This window comes from Homarus americanus, unplaced genomic scaffold (assembly GCF_018991925.1).
Source record: "Homarus americanus isolate GMGI-L3 unplaced genomic scaffold, GMGI_Hamer_2.0 scaffold56333, whole genome shotgun sequence".
Lineage (NCBI taxonomy): Eukaryota > Metazoa > Arthropoda > Malacostraca > Decapoda > Nephropidae > Homarus > Homarus americanus.
In genome coordinates this window covers 11,774,989-11,787,289 of record NW_024734940.1, presented here as the reverse complement: position 1 = coordinate 11,787,289, position 12,301 = coordinate 11,774,989, and the positions used below count along the sequence as shown (strand labels likewise).

The window sequence follows — 12,301 nt, the reverse complement described above, 5'->3', positions numbered from 1 at the left end:
CCTCTGGGAGTGTCCCAGGGGCTACTGCCAATCCTGCCTCTGGTGGCACCTGGGTGGGTCCCTGGGGACAGTTGTTTTTTGTGCTATTTAGAGCTCTGGTAGATGCGACTACAATGCCCATTATAACATTTCTACTATTATTGCTTCCTTAACAGCAGAATGGAGAGCAATATCCAACAGGAAAACATAAGTTTGGGTGTTGTGCTAACTGACTGTTCTCTTCTCCCATTGGCTGTAATTTGGTGGGTATACGGCCAATAGGAGAAGAGAACAGTCAGTCAGCACAACACCCCAACTTATGTTTTCCTGTTGGCTATCCTTCTCCATTCCATTGTTCACAATGAAATCGAAAATAATATACAACAGGAAAACATAAGTTTGGGTGTTGTGCTGACTGACTGGTCTCTTCTCCTATTGGCTGTAATTTGGTGGGTACACAGCCAATAGGAGAAGAGAACACTTAGTCAGCACAACACCCCAACTTATGATTTCCTGTTGGGTATTATTCTCCATTCCGTTGTTCACAATGGCATGGAGAATAATATCCAACAGGAAAACATAAGTTGGGGTGTTGTGCTGACTGACTGGTCTCTTCTCCTATTGGCTGTAATTTGGTGGTTATACATTTCAGTCCACCAATCACATTTAAGTATGGAATTGATGGGCGCATCCCAGAGGTCCTTGAACAGCTGTGAGGGTCTCAGAGGCTCCTGCCACCTCTGGGAGGGTCCAGGGGTATTTGACACCCTTAGGAGGGTTCCAGGGGCTTTGCCGTCTCTGGGAGGGTCACCAAAAGTCCCCGCCACCTGTGGGAGTATTCTAGTGGTCCCTGCCGCCCTTAGAACGATCTCAGGGATCACCACCGCTCCTGGGAGGGTCTGAGGGGCTCCCTGTCCCCCTCCCCCTCGCACCTAGGAGGGTTGCAAGAGCCCCCACCGATCTTGGGAGGGTTCCTGGGGCCCCCGTTTTCCGTGGTTGGGTTCCAGAGGGCCCCGCCAGCCCTGCGATGGTCCCTGAAGACCCCACTGCCCCTGTAAGGGTCCTCGCTGCATCTGGAAGGGTCTCAGGGGCCCTCGCTGCCTCTGGGAGGAGCCCTGGGGACCCCGCTGCCTCTGGAAAGGTCCCTGGAGCCCTCGACGCCTCTATAAGGGTCCCAGGGGCACCTGTTACCTCTGGGAGTGTCCCAGGGGCTATCGTCAATCCTGCCTGTACCGGGACCCCAGGTACGGGTCCCTGGGGGCAGTTGTTTTTTGTGCTATTTAGAGCTCTGGTAGATGCGACTACAATGCCCATTATAACATTTCTACTATTATTGCTTCCTTAACAGCAGAATGGAGAGCAATATCCAACAGGAAAACATAAGTTTGGGTGTTGTGCTGACTGACTGTTCTCTTCTCCTATTGGCTGTAATTTGGTGGGTATACAGCCAATAGGAGAAGAGAACAGTCAGTCAGCACAACACCCCAACTTATGTTTTCCTGTTGGCTATCCTTCTCCATTCCATTGTTCACAATGAAATAGAAAATAATATACAACAGGAAAACATAAGTTGGGGTGTTGTGCTGACTGACTGTTGTCTTCTCCCATTGGCTGTAATTTGGTGGGTATACAGCCAATAGGAGAAGAGAACAGTCAGTCAGCACAACACCCCAACTTATGTTTTCCTGTTGGCTATCCTTCTCCATTCCATTGTTCACAATGAAATCGAAAATAATATACAACAGGAAAACATAAGTTTGGGTGTTGTGCTGACTGACTGGTCTCTTCTCCTATTGGCTGTAATTTGGTGGGTACACAGCCAATAGGAGAAGAGAACACTCAGTCAGCACAACACCCCAACTTATGATTTCCTGTTGGATATTATTCTCCATTCCGTTGTTCACAATGGCATGGAGAATAATATCCAACAGGAAAACATAAGTTGGGGTGTTGTGCTGACTGACTGGTCTCTTCTCCTATTGGCTGTAATTTGGTGGGTATACATTTCAGTCCACCAATCACATTTAAGTATGGAATTGATGGGAGCATCCCAGAGGTCCCTGAGCAGCTGTGAGGGTCTCAGAGGCTCCTGCCACCTCTGGGAGGGTCCAGGGGTATGTGACGCCCTTAGGAGGGTTTCAGGGGCCTTGCCGCCTCTGGGAGGGTCCCAAAAGTCCCCGCCACCTGTGGGAGTATTCTAGTGGTCCCTGCCGCCCTTAGAACGATCTCAGGGATCACCACCGCTCCTGGGAGGGTCTGAGGGGCCCCCTGTCCCCCTCCCCCTCGCACCTAGGAGGGTTGCAAGAGCCCCCACCGATCATGGGAGGGTTCCTGGGGCCCCAGTTTTCCGTGGTTGGGTTCCAGAGGGCGCCGCCAGCCCTGCGATGGTCCCTGAAGACCCCACTGCCCCTGTAAGGATCCTCGCTGCATCTGGAAGGGTCCCAGGGGCCCTCGCTGCCTCTGGGAGGAGCCCTGGGGACCCCGCTGCCTCTGGAAAGGTCCCTGGAGCCCTCGACGCCTCTATAAGGGTCCCAGGGGCACCTGTTACCTCTGGGAGTGTCTCAGGGGCTATCGTCAATCCTGCCTGTACCGGGACCCCAGGTACGGGTCCCTGGGGGCAGTTGTTTTTTGTGCTATTTAGAGCTCTGGTAGATGCGACTACAATGCCCATTATAACATTTCTACTATTATTGCTTCCTTAACAGCAGAATGGAGAGCAATATCCAACAGGAAAACATAAGTTTGGGTGTTGTGCTGACTGACTGTTCTCTTCTCCTATTGGCTGTAATTTGGTGGGTATACAGCCAATAGGAGAAGAGAACAGTCAGTCAGCACAACACCCCAACTTATGTTTTCCTGTTGGCTATCCTTCTCCATTCCATTGTTCACAATGAAATCGAAAATAATATCCAACAGGAAAACATAAGTTTGGGTGTTGTGCTGACTGACTGGTCTCTTCTCCTATTGGCTGTAATTTGGTGGGTATACAGCCAATAGGAGAAGAGAACACTTAGTCAGCACAACACCCCAACTTATGTTTTCCTGTTGGCTATCCTTCTCCATTCCATTGTTCACAATGAAATCGAAAATAATATACAACAGGAAAACATAAGTTGGGGTGTTGTGCTGACTGACTGTTCTCTTCTCCCATTGGCTGTAATTTGGTGGGTATACAGCCAATAGGAGAAGAGAACAGTCAGTCAGCACAACACCCCAACTTATGTTTTCCTGTTGGCTATCCTTCTCCATTCCATTGTTCACAATGAAATCGAAAATAATATCCAACAGGAAAACATAAGTTTGGGTGTTGTGCTGACTGACTGGTCTCTTCTCCTATTGGCTGTAATTTGGTGGGTATACAGCCAATAGGAGAAGAGAACACTCAGTCAGCACAACACCCCAACTTATGTTTTCCTGTTGGCTATCCTTCTCCATTCCATTGTTCACAATGAAATCGAAAATAATATACAACAGGAAAACATAAGTTGGGGTGTTGTGCTGACTGACTGGTCTCTTCTCCCATTGGCTGTAATTTGGTGGGTATACAGCCAATAGGAGAAGAGAACAGTCAGTCAGCACAACACCCCAACTTATGTTTTCCTGTTGGCTATCCTTCTCCATTCCATTGTTCACAATGAAATCGAAAATAATATACAACAGGAAAACATAAGTTTGGGTGTTGTGCTGACTGACTGGTCTCTTCTCCTATTGGCTGTAATTTGTTGGGTACACAGCCAATAGGAGAAGAGAGCACTCAGTCAGCACAACACCCCAACTTATGATTTCCTGTTGGATATTATTCTCCATTCCGTTGTTCACAATGGCATGGAGAATAATATCCAACAGGAAAACATAAGTTGGGGTGTTGTGCTGACTGACTGGTCTCTTCTCCTATTGGCTGTAATTTGGTGGGTATACATTTCAGTCCACCAATCACATTTAAGTATGGAATTGATGGGAGCATCCCAGAGGTCCCTGAGCAGCTGTGAGGGTCTCAGAGGCTCCTGCCACCTCTGGGAGGGTCCAGGGGTATGTGACGCCCTTAGGAGGGTTTCAGGGGCCTTGCCGCCTCTGGGAGGGTCCCAAAAGTCCTCGCCACCTGTGGGAGTATTCTAGTGGTCCCTGCCGCCCTTAGAACGATCTCAGGGATCACCACCGCTCCTGGGAGGGTCTGAGGGGCCCCCTGTCCCCCTCCCCCTCGCACCTAGGAGGGTTGCAAGAGCCCCCACCGATCATGGGAGGGTTCCTGGGGCCCCAGTTTTCCGTGGTTGGGTTCCAGAGGGCGCCGCCAGCCCTGCGATGGTCCCTGAAGACCCCACTGCCCCTGTAAGGATCCTCGCTGCATCTGGAAGGGTCCCAGGGGCCCTCGCTGCCTCTGGGAGGAGCCCTGGGGACCCCGCTGCCTCTGGAAAGGTCCCTGGAGCCCTCGACGCCTCTATAAGGGTCCCAGGGGCACCTGTTACCTCTGGGAGTGTCTCAGGGGCTATCGTCAATCCTGCCTGTACCGGGACCCCAGGTACGGGTCCCTGGGGGCAGTTGTTTTTTGTGCTATTTAGAGCTCTGGTAGATGCGACTACAATGCCCATTATAACATTTCTACTATTATTGCTTCCTTAACAGCAGAATGGAGAGCAATATCCAACAGGAAAACATAAGTTTGGGTGTTGTGCTAACTGACTGTTCTCTTCTCCTATTGGCTGTAATTTGGTGGGTATACAGCCAATAGGAGAAGAGAACAGTCAGTCAGCACAACACCCCAACTTATGTTTTCCTGTTGGCTATCCTTCTCCATTCCATTGTTCACAATGAAATCGAAAATAATATACAACAGGAAAACATAAGTTGGGGTGTTGTGCTGACTGACTCTTCTCTTCTCCTATTGGCTGTAATTTGGTGGGTATACAGCCAATAGAAGAGAACACTCAGTCAGCACAACACCCCAACTTATGTTTTCCTGTTGGATATTATTCTCCATTCCGTTGTTCACAATGGCATGGAGAATAATATCCAACAGGAAAACATAAGTTGGGGTGTTGTGCTGACTGACTGGTCTCTTCTCCTATTGGCTGTAATTTGGTGGGTATACATTTCAGTCCACCAATCACATTTAAGTATGGAATTGATGGGAGCATCCCAGAGGTCCCTGAGCAGCTGTGAGGGTCTCAGAGGCTCCTGCCACCTCTGGGAGGGTCCAGGGGTATGTGACGCCCTTAGTAGGGTTTGAGGGGCCTTGCCGCCTCTGGGAGGGTCCCAAAAGTCCCCGCCACCTCTGGGAGAATTCTAGTGGTCCCTGCCGCCCTTAGAACGATCTCAGGGAGCACCACCGCTCCTGGGAGGGTCTGAGGGGCCCCCGCCGCACCTAGAAGGGTGACAGGAGCCCCTGTTGCCCATGAAAGGGTCCTCGCCGCATTTGGAAGGTTCACAGTGGCCCCCTTCGCTCCTGGGAGGGTCCCAGGAGACCCCACTGCATCTGGGAAAGTCCCAGGGGCCTCCGTCGCCTCTGGAAGGGTCCCAGGGGCCCCTGCTGCTTCTGGGAGTGTCCCAGGGGCCCCTGCCACCCCTGGGAGGGTGTCTGTCACACCTGGCTGGGTACCTGGGGGGGCCCTGTCAGGGACAGCGGCGCCCCCGGGGGTAATTTGAGGGGCGGTGGCGCTACCAAGTACAGTACAGTACAGTACAGCCTGTACAGCATAGTATAGTACAGTACAGTATAGTACTGTATAGTATAGTAAAGTCTATAGTATAGTACAGTACACCATCTCTCATTCCTTTGTTGTTGGGCTGCTAATAGACAAATTGTTTTGCATTTTTTATTTGTGTTTTCACACCACAATATACAGTTTCCAGTAAGTATACAATATGTACAACTTTTATTGTTATCTTAAGCAAGATAAGAAGAGAGAAAGAGACTTTGTTTCTGAATACAGTACAGGTTGAGGTGAAATTCATGTCTGAGAAAGGCAGGAATATTGGCACAATTCAGAAGAGATGCCATTCTGTCTGTCAACATTTTGACTGTTCATACCTTGGATAATCACCTGTTAGCACTCAGATGTATTCATATAAACGGTGATAAATTAGTGCAGCAAAAGCTTTTAACAGGTTTGGTGAATTTCCACTACAGTTGTGCCCTTGAAAAATGACGCCATGTTCTCGGTGTTGAGTTTGTGAAGATGTTATAGCTTCAACTTGAGAACCGTTTAGGTGAATCAAAATGAAGTTATGATGTGCGGAGCCTCAATATTGTCTTCTAGTGCTTGGTGAAACTTTCTGAATCATAAAACAGTTGAATAGACAGAATTAGGAAAATAAACTAAGTTTTTTAATTTCCAGATGAAACTACAGGAAAATGATCCTCTTGGACACAAGTAATAGGAGAGATCCATGACTGCATCCTTTAGAATCCTTTAAGATGAAGAGTGAAAACACATCCCTAACTCCAAGACAAACAAGATATATACTTAGACATGTGAATAAATGCTTTTATTTACATCATATAATCTATGTTTATAACAATATCAAGAAAGTGCTCATATACCATCCAAGAAGAAAGTATTCAAACACAGTTGGCTGCTCCACAGTGTAATCAGTTCCTCCATCAAGAATACCTCACTAAACTAATACAGTTTTACTTAATACTCTTAGTGACAGTTCATCAAACATTATTGTACTGTACATTATTGATAAGAACATGTGTCATGCACCACAGTGGAGCCAATTGATCTTTCAAGAAGAAAAGCTCAAAGTTTCAGACTGAGTTAAGTACAGAATGTTGCCACATTAATGTTGACCTCATTACTCAATTGCAAATAGATTCTGAATGTTTTGCTGCTAGTGGTAAAGATGAGCTCTTACACATTGAACTTTATCTCATATGTATTGATTTTCTCTCTGATACTTTATTTTAAGATTATTTACATAATGGTCACATGCACAACACAAACACACATCCATTCACCCACATTAACATGCCATCAATGGTGCTGACAAAGTACTGTCAATGGTCTCGGAGCTTGTGAGAAAATCTTCAGAAATTCAAGTTGGTTCTCAAAATTTTAGTTGTTAATTTTTGGGCAAAATAATGTACCAAATGTTGCAGACTTTACTGTACAATAATATAAAGGGTGAAATAATGAATAATAACACAACATCAAAACATAAAATGGAAATAGAGTACAGTTGTGAAATGTGCAGGAAATATATAGTATGTCTTTCAAATGAAATAAGTAATATATTTAATGTGAGAGTTAACAAGAGCACGGTCTTACACTATCCTTGGCCACAAAACTTTACCGATGTTACAAAAAAAATATATACACAACACACATACCATAGAAATTTTCCATACCCTTTAATGCATGAAATTAGTTTAGTGGGTACAACAGGAGAAACATTACAGGAGCAACTAGTGGTTTTGTTTGAAACATTATTAGTGACTGCCACTAACATTAAGAGGTTATGTATCACTTACCTCGTCACAGTCAAGGTTACAGGGGAAGAAAGTATGAGCACAGTACTTGTGTCTGTATCTCTTCTCTCAATATTGATGAGAAATGTGACCCCCAATATTTAGCGAGAAATATAACAACTTTATACTCAAATGTTGACCGTAAAATACAGCCCAGTACAGCATTTCAGAGCCTGATATGTCTTACACATCACTTATATAAGGTAGTATTTCACATGATTCAAGCCACATATATAAGTTACATATGGTAGTATACGAGTTGATCTCATGTCACATATGCATATTAATTATATAAGGTAGTACGTAACATGTACCATAACTCAGTTACATAAGGTAGTACTGTACTGTACATGATTCAGTAACTCACAGTCCATGAGTTACATAAAGTAGTACTGTACATGATTCAGTAACTCACAGTCCATGAGTTACATAAAGTAGTACTGTACATGATTCAGTAACTCAGTCCATGAGTTAAATATGGTTGTACTGTACATGATTCAGTAACTGACAGTCCATGAGTTACATAAAGTAGTACTGTACATGATTCAGTAACTCACACATGTGACTTAGTTGGGTAAGGTTGTTCCTCACATGATCCCAAAAGTCACGATGACAGTTTGTCATAAAACACATACTGAGCAACGAACACTACTGCATCTTCCTAAACTTACAAATATCTTTGCTTCTATATACATAGCAATATACAATAGTTTATTATCTAAGTAAAAGGTGGTGGCATACAAGGCATCAGTTGTATTAGCCACCTCAGTCTACAACAACTCGTGTTACACTATCATGTTTATGTTGCATTAAAAAAAAAGTCACACACGCACACACACACACGTGCACACGCACATGCACACACACACACTCTCTCTCTCTCTCTTTTTTAATGCAGCAGAACATGAGATACTGTTTCTACCCTAGATATGTAATAATATATATTTACTGTACGTATTATTTACATTCACAATTGTGGGAATTCAAGAAGTATTCAAAATATTTGTAAAAGAGTTTTGCTACAGGTATAAAATCACACTATAGTAGTGAAGAACAGCTGTTGGTGTGTGTACATTACTGAGTGAGTTACAGTGGGATGCTGAAGGAGGAATTTATAAAATACAAAGAGGGGAACAAGAGATAAATTACTGTATGGAAAAATATTACACTTGCTGTGTGTAAATTTTTTTAATAAATTACACACCAGCAATTGGTAGGGTAGGGTAGGGTGGTGTGGTGTGGTGTCAGTAGCTTATGGCTAACAATCTTCACTGACTGATTGAAAGAACTTTCGAGAAGCTGACACAGTTGCATCACATAATTCTGAACCAATTCATAATTATGATTGTTGCTGTTTTAACGAACTTTATCCATCTTCCTCATTAACCACAAGTTTTACCAGTCATTCACATTACCTGAACATTTACCCCTTGACATTAGTCTTTCATTGAAGGATACAGACCATCAGGAGAATCTACTTGACTGTTGTTAAGAAATATGTGTACTGTATGTTATTTACATAAAATATAAGTACATTAGTTCTTTGCATAAAAGTCTAATTGCTTTATTTTACATGAAAAAATAACCATTTTGACTTAATATGAAAGCCGTAATAGGTGATTCAAAATTAAAATCCATATCACAATTGGTTTAAGAACTGCTGATGAAGACAACCTGAACCCAACTTACTAACCATTTGCATTAGGTCAGCAAGTACTGTACTGTACAATAACAGTAAAATAAATCAAAAGATGGAAAAAGAGTTTATCAAATATGAAAATCTTGGTAATACAGTAGTGTGTGTGTCACGTGTGTGGGACAACAAGAGGATCATCTCTCCTACTGTTAACAAGACTGAAAGTAACATCACAGGGGCACAGTTCATCAGTCCTTCTAACTTTATTAGCAAAATTACCTTATTTACAAATGGAATTTTTGTTGATTGCTCACCAAAAAATTGATTTTAAAAATAAAACAAAAATTTTCAAAGACTTAGATATCACCTCTTCCTTGCGTTACTCTCTTTCTCAATTGCTTCCATAATTAAACATTACTTCTAAGTACCTAAACTTGTTCACAACTTTAAACATGCGTGTTAAAATTACAATAATCATAAGTTCTGGGAATAAGTACACCTGAGAACATTTATTCATCATTTAACTGGATGCTTGAGTCTGCAACCTTTTGAGTGGCTCAGCAAAACTTCTAGTGTCAAACTGAATAATTATGGATCAGCATGTGGATGTGTTTGTCTGTTGTAATTCATGAGTACGGCACCTGGGAAGCCCGGCCCTGTCGTCTCATGATCACTGCCAATTGTTTTGTTCATCCAGTTAGTTAAGACAGACTTGGTTTAACTCTAAGTCTTACCTTGAGTTGTACTTCTCTTCCTATTATAACTGGATAACATCACTAATCCAGGACAAACAACCACCAACCTCAACCTTTATAAATTATCTTCACCATTACTGTACTCTGACACTCACAAGTACTGCACCACTCAACACCTCATTCACTCCCCAACACTGAATAACTATTTTCTTCACACAGTGAGTGTTGGTGTTGTTAACCATGTTTCTGTGACGTGAATCTTGAGTAAACTCGAATAGAAAATTTGTTTTTTGAGAAAAAAGATCATGTCATTTGATCTGAATATTAACCAAAGTGAGTTGAAATATCTTGTGACCTCTACAGTATGTCCATCGTAGCTACTTCAGTTCCTCCTTTATTTTGTCTTACATAGATTTAAACAGCGTTCATTGTCAAATTATAAAATGATAATTAATGTTACTTAATGGCAACAAAGGGTGCAGTGTCTCTTAAACTATAGTATATATGTGGTTTATATCAAGGACTAAAAACAGGAAGGGCAGACCGCTGTAACATCATAAACTTTAGCTCCGCCCTGTTCAATGACGTCATGCGAGCAATGCACATCATCTGGTGACCAGTTGGTGACGACCTTGCCTTGGTTGATATTTGATTGTTTAATTTTTTGAGAATGCTTGTAAGGTTAAGGCTGTGGACAGGTATAACAAAATGAATGCCTTATGATCTTATAATCCTCCAAAAAATAAGTGATATAGGAAAAAAAAAAAGCAAAATATTACAAGAAAACACCTGGGGGGGAGGGGGGATGCATTTTGCTAATGACATGGACAAAGCAACAAATTTTTTTTAGCTTATTAGCAATATAAAGATTTTCCTTTTGCCAGACATGGCAAGGTGAATGTTTGAGAGTACTCTTGACAACTGGATATTGCCTTACAATGTATACTACTGTACTTAAGAAAATAGAGCAAGTTTCTCTCACCTTCTTGTAGATACCTGGATATTGGCAGACATTCCAGAATTAAGGAGATACCAAAGAAATGTGAACTCTCTTCAATAAAGTTCTTGGCTCGCCTAATGTGGTGTTAATTTTATCAGAACACTTGTAGGCATTTATCCATTTATCACAAGTTTTCTTATCTCTGGGAAATCTGTAATACTTGATGTGTTCCATTGCTTGGGATTTGAGTTATGCTGGTGTACCCGTATATTGTTGATACACTGGTCGCAAAGAAGATGCGGGCACACTCGGAGGTCACCAGATGATGCACGTTTACATCGGTGACGTTACCAAGCTGTGTATTATGGTAAAAACAAGTGCTTGGTGAACTATCCTTACTAGCATTTTATCCTTGGTTTATATTCCTTTTACATTTAAAATAATAAATTGTTTTTAAAATCTAGCAGCATTAGGATTAATGTAAAGCAAACCTTTTATTGAATTAAATATAACACTGATGAGAATATACGATTGACTTGTTTTGTATCGGCAATAAGATTTACCTTTATAGGACTAAAACTTACAGGAAAACATTAAATCTGTATCAGAGAAAAGGTGAGAATTTATGTTTTATTTCTTCAAGCTGCAACTTAATATTTAGTTAATGGAGTTATAAGCAATTATTGTGTTCCCCACACAAATTAATGCCTAATGCAAAGCTTAAACTATGAGTCAGTTTTAACTTTACTTGTGTCATCGTATTTTAATGTTAACTTTCAGGTTGCCTTATAACTTATTTGACCAAAGATACAAGACCAAACTAAATAGTATCTGCCTCATACATGTGTATTGTATTTATACTATTAACGACTACACAAGGACAGTAGACATATAACATATACAGCATAGTGATAATTACTAAATTAATTTGTAAGTTTGCTGTACTTTAGGATACAGCCCAGGAACACCAGCCTACATCTTGTACCATGTGTACTGTGCACACACACACACACACACATCTCTACTCTTTGGTGCTTTCTCTAACTGAAGAGAAAAAATGCCCATGGTTGTCTGTAAGTCACATAACAGTACAGTAATCAATTATCTTCACAAATGAATCAGTGTAAACTAAAACAGTATAAAATAAGATCACTAAGAGACTTGCACCACAGCTCCATACAGTACATAGTGTCTTCTACAGAGCTGATAGTGTTCAAGGAATTTTCCAGGCATAATGTTCTAATAATTCTTTTCAACAGAAGTGCATTTGCTGGAACAATATATATATATATATATATATATATATATATATATATATATATATATATATATATATATATATATATATATATATATATATATATATATATATATATATATATATATATATATATATATATATATATATATATATATATATATATACTGTATATATATACTGTATTTTTACATTTTGTTCACGGTATCTTCATCTGTAAGAAAAAAAACATCAATATTAACATATATGATCACATGTAATCTTATCTTATTAGTAATTTAAGTAAAAATATAATGTTTATATACTGTACTAAACATAAAGAAGA

The 12,301-nt window shown here is 41.5% G+C and overlaps 1 protein-coding gene across 2 annotated transcripts in view; it reads right to left on the bottom strand.

The window, feature by feature from the left end:
• Positions 1-5,775: 5,775 nt before the first annotated feature.
• The window catches only part of LOC121870661 (sodium- and chloride-dependent glycine transporter 1-like), an 85,770-nt gene continuing 79,244 nt past the window's right edge, over positions 5,776-12,301 (bottom strand). For both annotated transcript variants that reach the window (XM_042372546.1, XM_042372547.1), the window contains exon 15: positions 5,776-12,190. In XM_042372546.1, coding sequence (XP_042228480.1) covers positions 12,165-12,190 — 26 coding nt within the window. In that variant the 3' untranslated portion in view covers positions 5,776-12,164. The remainder of the gene's footprint in view (positions 12,191-12,301) is intronic.